We start from the raw sequence: 18,659 nt of genomic DNA on the forward strand, positions 1-18,659 counted from the left end.
TAGTTAACCGCCCTCACTTTCCCAGTCTGGTGCACCGCACACTCAGAAAGACAACAATGGGAGCACAGAGGAGGATGTGGCCGGTGGGATTATTTCTCGCAACCCCAGGCAGGATCAGCTCTTGCTAACTTAGAGCAACCATGAGGCTACGGGTAGAGGCAGACTGAAGATGCTTCTGGTCCTTTGGCTGTCTCATCCAGCTGGCAGATACTGTTACCGTGCTCTCTTATATCGTGGAAAAGTAGAAAGAAGACCAAGGCAGACAACAAGTTCCTTCCCAGAACTGGGATTCTGATCACCAATGTTTAAGGGAGATCACCTCAGAGTGCTATACCTTATATGCGACTGATTTCTTATTGAGCTGCCACAGCTATTAGGCACCACCAAAACATAGCACATACCTCAATCTTAGAAAAAAATTTCTTCCTTTTCTCTAGATAGGAAGACATCTATTCAAAGAAATTCAGCTTTCTCACTGCGATTTATTTTTACAGCAGGTACACTCAATCAAGACAGTAAAAATACTAAGTCTTCAAAGCTAGATATTATGTAAATAAACGCTAAATCATTGTCTGCACTGATATGCGGCTCAGTTTTCAGCAAGGAAAACAGTTCTTGCTTTTTAATTAAATACTGGTTTCATCTATATTCTAGACTGTTCTGTTTATTTACTTATTTATTTTTACATAAAATGTTATCCTGCTTGTTGAATTCCAAACTGTTATTCTGCACCTATCTGATTAACACCACTATTTTAGAAAGGTGCAAATCAAATCAACTTACGTGACTAATGACAGAAGTCTCAACTGGCAGTATAAGCAAACGGAGCTAACCAGGTGCAATCTTGGTGTACCTACATCAATTTACAAAAACCCTTCACAGCATAATGAAGATAATGGATGGGAGGATATTAGTTGATATAGCCAAGAGCCATGCACTTGCAATGATTCCTAAAAGCTTTTCATGTACTAAAGGGTCAGGTAACACACTTAAATGCAAGGCTGTGACTCATGCTCACCAGCAAAGAGCTGCAGCAATTGAAGACATTATCATGCCATTATTGGATCGCACTCTGCCTGCGGCACAGTCAGTGGAAAGAAACCCGTACCTCCAGCTCCGCTGCTGCAGGCCACAGTTTAGCATTTTAGTATAATCCCATCTTTAATGGCAAGTTAAGCAAATATACCCAACGACAACACAGAACATCGGGGCACACGTGCACGTTCCCTTCTGCCGACTGCTATGAGGGGGCAGACATGAAGCAGGGGGGCAGGATGGAGCAGTACGACTTCAGCCACCAAAGGAAGATTTGACAGAGCAAACCTGTCAGAGCCGATATCTGACTGCACTAGAACAAAACATGCTCATTAACTACATTTTTGAAATGATTTCAGACTTCTCTCCAGTGAGTAATAACACTGCTTGTCAGTAAATTATCAACACAGATCCCTTAGGATCTCTCTTCACAGTATTATTAGCTCAGGCTATGACTCAAATTTTGATTCTCAGATGATTCTCATCCCCGCACCAAAGTCCCCAGCTCCGAGCAGCCGGCTCTGAGCTAGCAGCAGTATCAGGGAGAGCAGGAAGAAGCAGGAGTGCTGTGGATGCCAGGGCACGGGGCAGCACAGAGGCACACGCTGCCACTCAGGCAGTGAAGGCGCAGGAGCTCAAGTCACAGCAACTCAGGCACTGCGGACTCATTGCTGGCAGCACCGCCCCTGGGGCTCACCCAGCCGCCCGGGCTCTGGCGGCGGCCCTCCCGGACAGGTACGGCTCGTTGGAACGGAAACAGCTCCGTGTGCTAAAACCAGAAGAGCGTTGCTGCAAAGACTGACGCAACAAGGTCAGGTTTGTAAAACTTTTTTCTCCCCCGCCAGAAAAAGGAGATAAGCACAAACTCAAAGCACTGGGATTTGGGTTGGTTGGTTTTTTTCCACTTTTATTTTGTTCATGTACCTAACAGTGTATTAGTTCTAAACTGAGACATTAAGACAATGGCTTTGGTAGCGCTCTGCTTTCCACTGAGTTTTCTTGTTTAAAAACTTTTTTGGTAAGGAATCGAGATGTTCCTCTCATATTAATCCTTTGCTTCCAAGGTTATAGGTATGAATCATGAATTTTTCAGCTGTGATTCATGCTTGATGTCAGAAGTGAAAGATTAAGCCATGGTCTGGTTGATTCTGAATCTTAGAATTATAAAAACAAAGAAAAAAAAGCCTTAGTGCAAAATTAAAAATTTCTAGGCAGCCTGTAAAGATTCAAGAAACATTTCACAATCGTTAAAAATTGCATTTGAACAACTTTTTTTGGCTTGTACATTTTTTGTAAAAGCTACTTACTGCCCATTTGCTGCAGATGCTAGGCTGCCATTAAAAAAAAAAAATCCCATTGGCAGATGACCCAATATACCAGAACACCTACAAAGAACCAGTTACAGTTCACCATGCAGTAATCCATGGATTAAGGTCATTCATAGCACTTGATGACATACTGTAATGACTCTTAAGGGGACACTGTGGTTTGAAGGATGTACAGAATGTAAACCCACCACAAACATTTCCACAGATACCTTCTTCTTCGGCATAAGAGGAGACGCAAGAAGATGCCCAGTAAGAAAAAGATGCCTACTACAATATTGCCATGGCACAAAACGCATAATAATGAAAATAAATGAACATTTTTCAAACAAAATAAAATTTTCTTCTCATTCACATCGGAATTTTCACTGTCTAGTAAGAGACTTCTGGTGGGTAATTGAAATTTTGTTCTACAGAGCTTATTTTCAAGCAAAGACATTCTGATATGCCCCAAATACAAAGTTACTCCTGAAACTTTAAGAATTAAAATCTGAAATGCTAAAGTTTTCCCTTTAATTATTTAGCTTAAATACTTTTACCTCCTGTTTACATGAGAATAAATGTATCATTACAGAAAACACTGTTTACACACTAAATCGCCCAGGGTTATTAACCTTATTATGCAGTATATACAGCATTTTCTCAAAACTTTTAAAGTAATTTTCTGAAGTATGTTTGACACCATCAACAAGTTAGGAAAAGCTGATGTCCTATCAACATAATATCTAAATTTCCTCCAGGGGAAAGCATCCCTTCACTCTGTTCTAAACTACTATCTGCACTGTTTATTTATAGTTAGCAATGTTATTCATTTACCTGAGACTCCACAGTACCAAGAATAAACATAATAGGTTGCGTCAAAATTGAAGTAACGGCGATTTCTCTTACTTCTGTGGATTTAAATAAAAGAATCTGTGCTTTTAACGTAATTTGCTTCATTATCACTCTGACAGTAGCCTAGCATTTAAGCCACGATGTATTTCAATTTGCAATGAAACAAAGATAATCCATAAAGTGTACTCCAGTGAACGCAACTGTCATACCACGTGTAGACAATCCTGTATTCCACAGTCATATGCAATTTTTGTAAACAACATACTGGCACTAGAAAAGAGAATCCTTAGAAAGGAAACTTCAAAGCTTCAACAGACAAAAGTTAAGACAAATAACATTTGTATTAATACATAACTTGCCTAGAGCAAATCATTTTCTGATTAATCAATTTGAAATTGAAATACCTTCATTTTTTACTTGTGATATATTAGTCTTTTCGTTACACATGCAATTTTCTTCCTTACCTTTAAGGAATCAAAGCAGGCAATAACTCTTCCATTTTCAACCTGGCAACTTTTAGGGGGGTGTGCAAATTTGCACTCTTCATCAGAGCGTGAACAAGTTCCCCTCTGAAATTGTCTGCACACTTCTAACGTTAGCCATTTTGTATCTCTTACAGGAGCAACATTCAAAGCCATGATCAAAAGCTGATTTAGATTCTGTGAATTGCTGTTAAGTGAACTATGCCAAAGAAATTTCCAAAAACCACTGATGAGGGGAGCCGGGGAAAAGAAAGGGAAAAAAGGCTAACCAGAAAAAATAATTCCAACAGGAAAGGAAGTGTCTGTTTTGTTTTGTTTTTCAAAGTGGTGGGGGAAGATTAAGAAAGTCCAACACGCACAAAGCAAAAAAAAAAAAAGCAGAGAAAGTTTATCAGCAAGCAGTCACTCAATCATTAAGTCCCACTTGTAGACTTTCGGCTGAAAAAAACCATGCTCAGTAGCATTTCTGTCTGTAAAACGTTTGGGCCTGTTGATTGTATCACGAATACTCCAGTTAAGCAAAGGTTCTTCAACGCAATGGCACTCCTTGAGAGAGCAGTAATCCTCTGTAGGTCGCTCGCTGGTATTGATTACACAAGAAAAGCAATGCAGTCATTTGCTCGTGTCTCAGTAATAATTTTTCTTCTTCCTGTTACGTTGAAGTCCGTTTCACGTCAATGGATTGGCAAACCAAGACAGCTGAGGTATCTTCTGCCACGTGTAAGGTCAAGGCAACGTCTAGATGGCAAAGACAATATTTTGAAGACACAGGCGTAGCAGTCCTCTCTCGTAAAAGTGACTTCACAAAGGCACTTTTAAAATCACTGACCTGATAAAACAAATACAGTATCAGTTCACATTCAACTTATTTGAATTCACCTTATGAAACCTATCATCACTTCTTACCAGAAATTGTAAACACACTGCCAATGCTTACTTGTATTCCTTTCTCCAAACCAAATCAGCCTCCTTCATGAAGTTAGGCATGACAGGGGAATAACCAGTTGAAACACATATTGCAGTAATATTCTAGGCAGCAATCCAGAAGTTGGGAATGATTTAAATAGATGAATGTGGCAGACGCAATAATTAGGCATGCTGGTTGTGAAACAATTCAATCTAATGTATATTGTTTTGGAGACTAAGCACAAGTTTCCATTAATTTATCATTTGGACCTTTAGATTGTGTGCTTGCATGATAAACTGTTATTTATTCTCTTTCAGAATGAAGATGGTACTATTCTGTTTAGATGTCCTGTCTCTCTCTTTTTCTCTTGCTCAAAGGAGGAAAAAAGAAAAAAAAAAATCCCAACATTACAGGAAAAAACCGTTCCTTTTCCAGAAAAGATAATCAGTTTCCCTGTTAAACTAAAGGCTCTTTTTGAAAGGCTTCATGAAGGGCCACACCTTTCCAAGTCACCGTTCTCTGATGAGCTCTTTCTAATATGCAGAATCCTTTTCTGAACTTTTCCTTGATTAAATTGGCTTTTATGTCCCTTTTACAAATACACGGTTCACCATCAAAATCTTGGACTTTTAAATATGGAACTTAAACTATAAAACACCTAGAATATTCTACAGATAGACTGGAAAAAACAAAGGGTTATATGTTATATACAATCTTTAATGAATGACTGTATTTTACATGCAGATCGTGAAACTAGAGTCACCGTGTTTCCTTCCTTCTATTCAGTTTCTAAAGAACACAAACTTTGCTTTGCAGATACCAACCAGAACAGTTCATAGATTTTTTTTTTTAAAGCAAAAGAATAACGAAAGGCAGATGATTGGAAGAAGTGATATTTTAAGATGTACCAATCAAAATAGCTCTAAACACACTGTCGGCTTTCCCACGCCAGAGTAATTACCATTCTGTGCTCGGATTCATCTGGTTTAATTGAAGTCAGTATTGTTAGAAGTAATGCGAGTAGGAATTACAGAGAGTTTCAGGAACAGTTCTGACTTCTAGGTCTTCACCACATCAAAAGGCTCTTCTATTACTTAGTAGTGCTATCAAAAGGAGTTTTACTATGCAACTAATACCTACAACAAAATTTGCTGCTGCTGCTAGCACAAATAAAGGTAATACAGCACTGATTGCTCAGAACTTCAGTTCCAAGTCAAACGTGCGATGAAGTATCTGGATCACACTTGGCTAGCTCCACCTTCAACAACAGCAAACCGCAAAAGCATACATTTCGAAACAATTTTATACAACTGTAATACAGTACAAAATGTGAGTTAAATATTCCTTTCATTAATTATTCCTTCGATGCTGTCTCACAGCATCAATGACGAATAGAGTTAAACTGAAAGTGTAGGCAGAGGTGAGAAGAGACTTGTAAATGATTAAAAGCAAAGAGGAAAAAAAGAAAAAAGAAAAAAAAAGAAAGAGAGACTTTCCGAAGAGCTTGCTGGGCTGATGATCTTGCTGGCTAAATGAAAGAGGAACTATTCTCTCTAAAACCACCCATTCAAATTCAGAACTTTCAGTAATGGTTTTCAGTAATAAATGTAGGAGATGTAATTTTTTCTTAAAATTTCAGTCTGTTATACTGCATACTGCCTAAAAAAAAATCACAAATAGTAACTTTGCTGCACTGTATACCACTACAGTTGATAAAGTCATTTCTCAAATAGTAGGTGTCAAGACTGACAAAAAATAGACATTACATATCATGACAAAGTAAACACTACACATTATACAAATGGCTCCAGTCATATCTAAAAACATGTTCACAGTAGAATCAAATATGAGAGTGTAACAAGAATACCACAAAGCTTATGGAAGGGGGAGGAGGAAGAGAATGGAAGAAATACTAAGTATACACAGAAACTTTCCCCATATTTCCTGTCGTCTTAATATTCGAACATACTAGTTGAGATTTTCCAAAGAAAGAGGGCATGAAGAGTTTGTCTCCCAAATCCTTATTTCATCAAAAATAACGACACGATGATTTCCTGAGAAGGATGGAGTACCAGCAGCTTCTGCTGACCCAGCCTTGGGGGAGCCTGAGAAAGAAAGTTGAGATGTTTCTGAGGGTGAAACGGCTTTGAGGCAGAAGTAGGCGTGAACGTAGCGGGGACAGAAGACTTCAGGGAGCCCCATCAGTACAACCTATGTGGCCTACACGTTCACGATCACACCACAGGCAGCTGCTGTACCTCCTCCTCCTCCTCCTGTCTTCTGGGTCAGGATGGGGACGGAAGAAGAGCCTGAATTTGAGAGGGAGGTAACGTAAGGAGAAGGGAGGGAAAGGAAAACCTGAGAAAAATTCTAGAAGGAATGAAGAAAAAGAGTATAGAAAGAGCTCAAGAGAAGGAAAAACGCAGGAGTAGAGAAACAGAAAATGAAACAGCTGGTTATGGAAGAGGAGGGCAGAGGCTTCATGGGAAAAGTGAGACAGGGAGAAAGAGGAAGTGAACATTGGGGGAGAAAAGGGAGAAAAGGCATTTTTATAAGGAAGGGAGAAAAGAATAAGGTTACATGGAAAAATCTACTGGTTTTGGTAAAGACATAGAAGGAAATGAGAGGAAAAGAAGCATGGGATTTATGTAGGAAAATACAATAATAAAAAAAGCCTCAGTAAAATGCACCCCCCCCAAGCCACAGGCCATTATTAATGTGACAGCTAATTCAGACCTTACGCGTTACAAAACCCACCCACGTGGAGAAGAGGGGGGCCTCTAGCAAGTGTAAATTCTGTTTTTCTTTCCACTGGTTCTAACTTAAATTTGTCCCACGTGCCAGGCAAAGTTAGCTCGTCCTGCTTAAAACAAAACAACCCCCCCTCCCCCCCAAAACTAGCCTAGAGCACTCAGCACCAAGGGAGCCGCACCTCCAGGCAGGAGGGTTTGCTTTTTGGTTTGTCTAGGGTTCTTGTTTAGGTTTTGTTCTTGTTGGTTTTAATGATTCCAGCTCTCTGGGCAAAACAACTCGACCCTACATCCCCCACTGTAGCTACACAAACTACCAAAACTTAAATATGGACAACTGAGATGCAAAATACCATTAGTAAAGCTGCCGAAAACATTAAACATGATACAGATAAAGGAACTAATTTTTTTTTTGTTACAACTATTACTATTTAGTCTCTCGTGCACTTGGATCAATGGAATCAATCCATAATATATCCACAAATGTAGTTTTCCATACACCAAATGAACAAACTTATTTGCAAACACTGTTCAGCTGTAGACCTCCCCCTTTCACTTCCCTTGGCAGAATCCTGGAAAGGCACAGAGGAGTAGGTGGCTTTTGCCAACGTCACGTTCCTCTGAGATAATAGGGAAGGGCCTACGTCCAAATCCAGATCTTCTTTGCTATATATTTTAAGCCACAGAATCCTTTTTCCTTTTCTGAGTAGACATCATATACCAGTGCCTTTAAAATATACTCTTTCTGATAAATAGCTTCCCTTTAATTTTTAAATAAGGCAGAAAAGGTTCTAACTCAGAGAAACATTAAGCAGCTGCATGGGAGCTTCTAGTGAGCACAAAGCCTTGCCTTATTACAAAACAGTGGATCTCTTAGCAAGAGCTCCTATTTTCTAGCTATGTAAAACACATGGGCTGCCCTGGTCCAGTAGTTTTACTTATCAGGCAAGTTACGCAGTGAAGTGGATCTGTGTAATGGAGAAGCTGAGGCTTCTTGGATGTGTTCTGTTCATGCTTCAGCAGACAATTGCAGTAAGGTCACAACAACTTTTTCTGTGTAATAACGAGCTAAGACCTCATCTTCAAAAAGCCACCTCTGCAGATGACAACTTCCAGTAAAGCAGCAGAGAGGACTATGTATGGTCCCAACAGAGATCGTGAGTGAAACCACTAATTTCAGAAGGAGTTATAATTTTCCACTTTAGAGAATTAAGTGCTCCATATTATTCACCAAATGAAAATCTTCAATAAGAGATGTCATGACTGGGACTCTATTTATTGATCCCACTGTCAGAGCTTATCAACAAAATCCATTTATTACTTTATATATATATATGCGCACTGGAAACTCAGGAACTGTAAGTCAGAAAACCCTCAGTTGTACGTAAGCAGGATTGCATAGTTTAAGTACATGACCACAAACTCTTCTTTCCCAGGGGACCAGAAAAGATTTGCTAAATATACTTAACTTTTAAAGTTCTATTTTTTACAGTAGTCTGTTTTAAAACTAAGGGATAAAAAACAGTAAAACAAAAAAAACCCGCACCCCACTGTGTGGCAGAACCATGCTGACCTTCCGTTAGGTCACTAGCAGGGCGAAAACCTGTTGACCTTCAGCACAGCCATCTGCTGCCCAAAATCACACTTTAAGTGGTTGCAACAACTATTTTCAGTGTGAAACAGCCCCGAAGCTGGGATGAGACACAAATTTTGGCACAGGATTCATAGCCATTCACCAGAATAGGTAAAATGGGATGGGATCCAGTACAGGAGAAGATTAGGCTAACTTTTCTAATAACCCTACTCTCTTGCATTACACTTTATGAATCCAGTCAGCCAAGAAATCCTGCATGCATTTTGAAAAACAGAAGGTGTAAATCCTCAAGTAGTTACACAGCATGGTACTTCAGCTCCTCTACCTACTCCCAGCCAGCCACTTTGTCTCCGTTCATGCTCCCATTTCCCTCCAGGTTCAGGGCAGGCAGCCATTCGTCTCGTCAGCCCTGCTTGGGTATCAGAATAAGAAGGCCCAAGGGGATACAAAGCAATCTCTGAATATGCAGGTTAGGCTTAACTCTGAGATGGCTTCGCCCTCTCAGGTTGTCTCACTCTCCATCAGGGGAATCTAGGCAATTCTGTTACTGAGATTAACTGAGATTAACTATTGCAATTAAATGCCTGAAGTTAGGTGGAATAAAACCAACCTTCAGGACCTATCTGACTTACAATCTCCAACACTGACCTTAGCATCCACAATCCAGTTACACAAAATCCTAGTCAGAGCAAATAGCCTTGGTGTGCTGAATACTCAATGGCACAAGAAAGTCTTGAGAACTTATGTTTTTAAGAATAGCAAGTGTATAGCGTGATTTTTCAGACTGCTAGCTTAGTCGAATATGGTAACATGTTTAAGAGACCCAAAGTCATATCTCTAACCCCAGGGAAATGTTACTGTCAAATTCCAAGCTCTTGATCCCAAGAAGGTTACTATTAGAGCTTTTATACACTTACATACCCAAACATAAAATTATTTTGGTTACTTCTACAAAATTGCATCCTTAGTCCTAAATTCACTTCAAAAATAATTTTTAATAAAGAAACAAACAAAAAAAAACCTGCAGTAGACACCAGGCATAGAGGATTTCAGGCTGACATTTTAAGGTTTTGCTAAAAGTTATCAGCAGGTGAAAACAGACTCTCTTATAAAGAATGAAAACTGTCGGACATTCTTAACCATAAGAATTGCTAGCTTCACAACCCAGCAACCACGTCTTTAACACAGGATAACCTTATCCATGGCTTAAGGTCCTCTGGAGTCTTGACATTCAGCGAGTTCCAGCTGTCTTGTCAGAGGATAAACAAAACTGTAACTGTTTAGCCATTCCCTTCCATCAACAGTTACTAGTTCCCAGGCAGTGATCTTGCTTGAGATGGCATTGCAACAGGCAATATGGGACAAAATGCAACCATCCCCAGATGCCGCAGGATATCCCATTAAAGGCAAACACCATGACTAGCCTATGTGCCATGCTCTACAGATGCATCTTCAGATCACTGAAAAGGAGTCAAACTTTTAGGAAATACGGTGCCACGTGATCCTTCTGAACACTTTTTCCAACAGCTACTATTCTTGCTGGCCTTCGGTTTCGGCACTCCAGTGCTGGGAAGTCAGGCGGTGCGCTACGTGAAGGCCCACAGGCGGGCCAAGGCGTGGGAAGGCTGGCTGGCGCAGGGACAGCAGCAGCTGCGGTGAGAGGCGCCCAGCTCCTGGCGAGTCCTGAATGCAGCAGAGGCCAAGAGCTCTCCGCCTTACGCAAAGCCACAATGCTGCTGATCAGCAGCATATCGCTCCTCTGGTAAACAGCTTCTGCCAACTCCTGAAGACTACCGACTGGAATACTTGCTAAACTCCAGTTCAAGAGAGAAAAAATAAGATCTGGAAAATCACGCTCACTCCCTTTCAAAAAGTTGCCAATCCTTCGGCAGCTGACCACAACTGCAAAGGAAACTTTCTTTGCAGCTCACTGTGTTTATAGTCAAAACCTAGTGGAAAGATTCCCGATATAAATCTAATACACAGGGATTCTTCCATATAAAGCAGAATCAGATCAAGTTAAATACCTTAAGATATTCACAATGGAAATATAGATATGTACAAAGACTGACAGCTACTGAACATGCCCCTTCATCCTTAAGATGGACCTCTAAAATAACACAGGCCAAAAGAAAAGACATCTAAATCCCACTAAGTCACACTTACCAGCACTGCACAGTGGATTCTAGTTTTAAAGCGCTCAGGAGACTACTACACTTCTACGGGACACTGGCAGGTAGTTCAGTCCAAAAGACAGTGTGGTTTTTGCTCTGTTTCCCCCCCCCCCCCCTCCACTAAACCTCACTGCTACATTCTTTAAAGTGTCATTATTTTTCATTCTTTGTTCTTTAAATAGCATTCAGGGCCTCAAAACTGAATACAAGCTGCATATCAAGTGACCACAACCACTTGAGTGCACTCCACCATGATCTTAAATCCCAGCCTCCTGTCTCTCCTGGCCCTACTTGTGCTTGCCCTTCCTCAACGCTGCCCAGAAGCTCGGGAGATGGTGGCTGCAGTGTGATTATAGGCGAAAGCCAGGTGTAAAGCTCCTGCTACCAAAGCATTAAACACCCCAGCGATATGACAGCATGCTGATCCCATATAACCCACTCTACCAGTTCAAATTTGTTAATAATTTTTGAAAAGTTAATTCTGATCCAATAGGTTTTCTGACAGATCCAATACTGCTCATTCACATCACTTAAGATTTACACTGGCTCAATCATGATCTCTCCCCAAATCCAGAATAAAGCCACCAGAGAAGCATACAGCAGGTACAAACCCTGCATGCGATGCAGCTGGTTAACTCACTAGAAACGTGATTGTGTGCCCATGTCTCACACCTGATGAAGCACACAACAGACCTGAGGTTAATGACCGTGAAACCACGGACTAAATCGCCGTTCCTTCCCCTACACTCGGGCTGCCCTTTCTACTGTGACACGTCCAGTTCTTTGTTGCACGCTCCTGTAATGCGGTGAATCTCCAAGATAACCTAAATTCACCTAAATTACTCACTGTCCCTGGAAAGCAAGGCCATCTCTGAGTCATTTCACGCTATTACAAGCCTCACTGCAAAATTCCCTGCTAGCCAATATGGAGAGGATCTTATTTCAAAAGATGCTAAAGTGGATGAAAAAAAGTTATTTTGCAGACAAATAACATGCCAGTCAGTATGCTTGTTAATCACATTTGAATAAATTACATTCTTAAAGACTGAACATGCAAGGACATTTTTGTGTGGTAGATAAGCTTTTCTCACTTCACCAGCCTACCAGGTGAGGAAAAGGAGTCCAGAAAGCCATATGACAACACTGAGGTATCGTTCATCAATAAGTACAATGCCAGTTTTGTACTGCTCTCTTGAACCAAGTTCTAACCCTTCATTCATATTTTTGACATATAACTGTAATATTAGAGTATTTAGTAAAACTACACAATGCATGGCAGAGTTTAAGTAACATCTTTTTGCATAGTTCAGTAAAATTTGAGTATTAAAAACCGAATCAGGCCACTCTTTCCTGAACTATTACAAAGTCACAAAAATAATGACTTCAGATGGGGAGTAAGCTGATGTGCCCCAAGAAAGTGACTAAAGAAAACCAGGATATCATAGAAAAAATCCCCTATATTCAAGAAACAAAACAAAACAAAAAAGATTTCCATAAAACACCATTTGTTCTTTTATGGAAAATATGCATGGAAAACCATAACATTCTTAAGAAAAACTATTCAATTATAGTAGAAAGCAACGAATGCATTCTCTTTGATAGATTAAAAAGAAATTTGTGATCCTTTTTTTATTGTTTTTTTTAAGGCTGAAAGCAGATTTCATTCTTCATTGAATAAACCACTATTGCTCAACTGAGGAAGAAAACAGAAATACCCTATCAGAGAAGCAGCACAATAGTCAGAACAAGTGGGCAGGAGCCATATATACTAGAATTTTATTCTCGGTCTTTTTATTAATTTGACTTGAACTCTACTGAAGTCTCCAGACCTACAAAAAAAGCCCTGTTATTTATTTGCCTGACCTGGAGATAACTATTGCAACACCTTTGTTTGTTATACAATCAGAGATGGACACTTTAGTCAACCATAATTCAAATGAATAATTTACTGAGAGTCAATTCTAACTATTTTAGTTCAGCTGACAGAAGTCCAGGGACAGGTTGGAAAGTACAGGTCTCTTATTTGAACTACAAATAAGAGACCTACAAATAATCAGTTTTACTAAATGAGCCATATTCTCCTTGCCAAGATCACTAATCTGATATGTTGATCCTTTTGCTGCTCTAACCAAGGTTCAGGTTTTTTAGTATGTTCCATGCTATTTACAGTATAGCAATGAGCTTATTCAGAAAATCTATCGGTTTACTTTAAAGCTGGCTTTACAATATAATAGCACTAATGTCCTTTGTCCTCTGAGAAACAGGTGAGGAAAGCGTACCACCAACTGTGAAACAACAGATGCAGCACAGGACCTTTACAGTGATCCATCATACTCTGCTGGTAACGGACCATGAAATATTTCTGCTGAAGTTTAAGTCTGTAGATGACTGGAACCCACAGGAGTATTTTCTAACGTCAGAGTGCTTAGAAGTCATGCTGATAAAACTTATGCTCGTTATACTTTAGTTAAAATGCAATCGCAGAAAACAGTTTTTTCTTCTTCTGGCAAACGCTTTTTGGCTTTTACAATAGCTGTCATCCTGCTCCACTGCACCTTCCACTCTATTTTTGGTCTGTATCTTCTCTTATAGTCTGTATCTTAAAACATTCCTTGTTCCTGAGTCAAAAGGAAACCAATTTCATTCTCTAGGTGTATGAATTTCATACATAAAATTCTGCTCCCACTTTGACAAGAGGGCTAAAGTAATTTTTGTTACTGTGCCTCTGTGAACAAAGTTAATCATCCCCAGCAGCAATGACGTATCACTTGGCCTCTTGTGGACACAAATGTTTTGCTTTTGGCAGCCTGTACCATGTAATAGCTATTAATCAAGTTGAATTCCCCAAGGAAGGGTACCCCAGTACATCAGGAGGATCTACTCACATCCAGCTGCGGACGTCTATTGTATTTTTCAGGAGTTTAACAAAATTCATAAAAATGTGTGCTTATGTACTCTAAAATTTTTATAGCTCTGGACAAGCATACAGAGAATACACAATCATGACACGATTAATGCATGAACATGACTGCTCTCACCTGCCAAAGGACCAATAGCACGCTACTACAAAGGAGCGCAATTTAAAAGGGCTCAGACGGCTGCTGATTCTTTATTTTCTCTACTCCAGTTTTACCCTAAGCCTAGAAAAGAGAATCCTTACAAAGGCTTTTATTTACGTGACAAACAGCATTCCCTCCCAGTGAAAGAAAGGGACAGGTCTGACTAAACCAAGACTCCATGTAAATTAAGAAATGTTCAGCTTACAAGCTGAAAATATGTTTAAGACTGCGAATAACGTTGTTATTGAAACAGGTTGCACGGCACATCCAAACACAGCTCCTGATAAGCGTACAGCAAGAGAACTATCTAATGCTATTAACTCTGGCTGTGTCTTAAGCACTAAACCCATTCTGATAAAGAAACAGATTCTCTAGGCAAAACCCAAGAGGCAGCAAAGTTCTGAGACAGAACGCATGCGTTCTTGTGCCATTTTCGCCATTCACGTTTTAACTACATTTTAACTTACGTACACAAGAATAACTTTAGCAGGTCAGCCAGAAAGACCATCTACCCCAATACCCTGCCACCAGCAGTGGTCAGTACCAGACGCCTACAGCACAGTACAACAACGGAGCAAGCAGAGTGTGATAATTTCCACGAATATTCTCCCAGCCTCCAGCAATCTGCGACTGATGTCTCTGTATTTAATAGGTCTCACTGGATTTCTCCTCCATGGATTTGCCCAGTCCCTTTTTCAATGCTGCTCTGCTAGAAGAGGCTTTCATCAGCACGTGCATGGAAAGTGGGATACTAGGAGGGAGTCTGACTAGTTTTGAATTGTTGACAAAAGATTGGCCCCACAGGAGAGAAAAATGGATACGGAGGGAAACACTTCAGGACTTCTGCTGTTCGCAAATTTGTGCTAATCTCCAACCTAGACAAGGGGTAGTGAAATGACCGATTAAAAAATTCCTTTGCTAAACCTGTGTCGTTAGTGGCCTGCTTGTTATCACCCCAGAACGGGTTAACCAAGAAGAGAGGGTGCCCGCTTTTGCCTCCAGCAAAGGTGGAGCTTTGAGAAAAGCCGTTTTTAAAGCCTACCAGAACAGGAAGAAACACTAGGCTCCCTCCCCCCGCAGCGCTCCAAGCTGCATTAGGCAGAAGTACTCGCAGAAGCAATGCTGTCAGCCACCCCGCAGGGGATCGCACCAAGCCGAACCTGCTGGCGTGCCCTGAAGACCCGGGGCTGTGCACAGGCATTAGGCTCTGCCAGACCCTACGTATTTCACAACCACCTCAAACAGATTCTGGAAGCTGCAACTCATCACGACTTGCAAAGCGCTTTACCACAGGCAAAAACGACTAATGTCTTTAGCGCCTTGACTTCTCAAAGGGTTGCCCAGGCAAGCCTTCATCACGGCCGGTTTTATCACAAGTATTCAGTCGCCCTTTTTGCCTTCATTAGTGGCACGCACCTAACACGCACAGTTTTATTTACTTCCAAAATTAAAAGCAATCATGATGAAGCTGAACGTACTCAAGCTTCTTGCTTCTTACATATTTTACGGGCCACACTGCACAGCCAGATTAAAAGCATATGTGACAGAGGATTTTTTTTTTTTTTTAAAACAGAAAAAACACTATTTTCTGTGAGAACTGCCAGAGTTTCCTACCTTAGGTCAGAATATTTTATCCCTTACAACAGTTAAAAAGATGGTACAGTAACCTAACTTTAGCTTAATCTATGAAATAGCAGATTGTTAAGATTGTAACCAAGTATCTTTGCTAGTAATTCTTTTGTATCTTTTTAAAATACTGCACACTCTTATGCTAACATTCAGACAGCAAGTATTTTATATGACAAGAGCAGAAATTTTCCTATTAAAAGTCATTTTTCGAAGCTCCTTCATAGTCAAGGAAAAATACAGGTTTTTTGGCATGCAGAATTTTTTGGCATTTTTTTAATACCCGAAAAATACATATTAAACAGGTTCATTGATCTCTTCTAAAGACAGTATGCCTTTTTGTTTGGAACAGAAAGGCTCATTCCTTCTTTTTTTCTTTTTGGCCCTCCAAGGTGAATAAAGAAAATATCCAATCGTGCCCAATGTGGAGACGACAGTAAAAGACTTTTTCATTTCAAAATTCATGTCATTTATTTGTCTACAAGAAACCATTTAAGACTTCCGAGGCCATGCATGCTGTATTAGATGATACATAACGGAAACTGAACTGCTACTGAACTTTTTGCTTGAAAGCTGACTAAGCAGCAGTGACATGCTAAAAAGGGGTCATACTAATGCGTTGCTTTAATTTTCCAAATACATCTCCCTTGGTCCAAGAAGCTCACCACTGCTTTGATGACACTTGAAGAAAACTACTTTTTAACCTGTTCTCATTTTAAAAAATAATAAACATATTTTTGAATAAATAATGGGAGACAAAGCACTTAAGGAGAGGGTACTTAGGAAGAAACTCTGAAGGTTTATCAGCTTTTAGCAATGACACCAGATGAGTTCATACTTGTTTTTCCACCACGGGCAAAAAGCAGAACTATAGTTCAGTTGCCTGCAACAGTAAAAGCGGACATAAACCACATGCACGTTCCTGGAAGAAAAAAACCTGCCAACGTATTATAAGAACAATTTTAACGTACAAAGTCTTCCTTTTCATTTCTGTTAGCCTGAAAGTTAAAAAGACATTGGACTCGTGAAGCAATACTCACCTTGGGAACATCATTCAACCAAATTAGGCAGTGTCAGGCCTAGTATTCCTCGATTCTACACAGAGGCATGTCACTGACTCAAATCAGCAAACTGCAAACTTTGTCAACATTTTAAATGACTATTCATCTCTATTTTACCTCATTTAATAAGGAGAGAGAGCAATAAGGAAAAAGTCTTTCCCACTCAGACTTGCTGAAAACTTTCCTAAAGAAAATTTCAGTATCTCAATGCCTCCTCAAAGCTGAAAGGTGAAAGTATTGGGGAAAAGGAAATGTAGCAATATTGAAGCAATTCCACCTGTATGCTTTATTTACATACAGTTGAATCATTTTATTGTAACTTAAATATTATCATGGATAAGCACACACTTATTCTGGCATAGGTTATAAACAGCATTTCAATATGAAAGTTGAAAGGGAGTTCGTTCTTCTTACTGAAGCAAAGAGGTGCAATATTTTTTCAGTGAAAATTTAAACTGAATTGAGAAATGTTTTGATGGAGCATTTTTTCCAGACCTTTTTCTACAATCTCTGCTTACCTATAACCGTAGAGATTTATCCCCCCTGCTGGGGTTAACAGTACTGCTAAGTGCAGCCTGGCGCTCAGGCATGCTTCCAGTGCAATGGATATGCTCGTGACAGTAAGTCAATCTAGCTGGCTTTGGGCAAGAGAGGAGTTTCTGCTCATACTGCAATATAAAACTCGGACTGTTAAACTTAAGTCTCCACAGTTTTGTTCCTTTAAAAGCTTAACTTGTTTGCTGTGCTTCAGGCTTAGTCCTAGATGGGTATTTGAATCCACATTTTGTTATACACTGCACCATTTTTATTCCTCTTAAATAACTATGTTAAATTCAAATTCAAAAACTTGCTTTAACCCTGCATACATACATCTCACCTCGATAGACAGCACTATCTCTAAAAGATAACATCAGGTTTTTCCTAGTATTTCTTTCCTTACATAAAAGTTTTTGTGTTACAAGGTCTTTGAGGCCACCAGATAGCACAAAAAATATTTCTGATTTGGGCAAATAACACCAAAAGTGTCACTCAGGGATCAAATACTGTGTGTCTATGAACATTTAAAAAAAAAAAAAGAAGAAAAAGATAGTTGTTGTGATTCTTAAACACGTTTCTACCCTAGAAATCAACTTTGTAAAAATGACTTAACGGATTTCTATGTTGAACGTGCCTCATTTCTATGCAGTATTTGCTTAGCTTGTAAATCACAGATTTTCTTCTTTTCTAATCTCCAGCCTATATACATATACTGGCCTGTGACACTCGGTAGGAGTTCTTTTCATTTCCTACATCATTCCCAGGACTAAAAGCAAGTAACATGCAAAATCAAACCAGACCAACAAAAAACACAAACCAAGGAATTCACTCTCAGTAAAAATTATGCCCTCAAGCAATCCCGGGCAACTTCATGAGCTGCAAAGTATACATTACCAATACGTGGCTTTCACAGAGATATCCAACTTATTACAACGCATGGACTCTCAAAACCCTCAAGATGTATTTGAAAGGCCTTTCTCCACATTTATCCCTCTGTCCATCATCTAAAATAGTAGTAACCACGGTACCACTTTACAGCAACTGAACAGAGCTGACTGTCCACTACCAAAAAAGGCACTATTATACTCCAAAAAGACAGAAAAGGGAGAGACTAAAAGTGATGCAGTGGTATTCTAGTTTTATGCTTTCAGAATTTCAAACAAACAAAAGGTAGCTCAATTTGCATATTAGAAGATTTTTTAAAATTAATTATGATGCTCTTGTAAAGTTAAATGGGGACCCATAATTTAAGGTCCCTTGTTTTCTGGCTTCCTT

At 39.7% G+C, this 18,659-nt stretch overlaps 1 protein-coding gene across 13 annotated transcripts in view; it reads right to left on the reverse strand.

Moving 5' to 3' along the window:
* The window catches only part of MBNL2 (muscleblind like splicing regulator 2), a 118,013-nt gene that overhangs the window by 69,959 nt on the left and 29,395 nt on the right, over positions 1–18,659 (reverse strand). For all 13 annotated transcript variants that reach the window (XM_068928726.1, XM_068928742.1, XM_068928746.1 and 10 more), the window contains one exon: positions 3,659–4,505. In XM_068928726.1, coding sequence (XP_068784827.1) covers positions 3,659–3,832 — 174 coding nt within the window. In that variant the 5' untranslated portion in view covers positions 3,833–4,505. The remainder of the gene's footprint in view (positions 1–3,658; positions 4,506–18,659) is intronic.

Source organism: Struthio camelus, chromosome 1, assembly GCF_040807025.1.
Source record: "Struthio camelus isolate bStrCam1 chromosome 1, bStrCam1.hap1, whole genome shotgun sequence".
In the NCBI taxonomy this organism is placed as follows: Eukaryota; Metazoa; Chordata; class Aves; order Struthioniformes; family Struthionidae; genus Struthio; species Struthio camelus.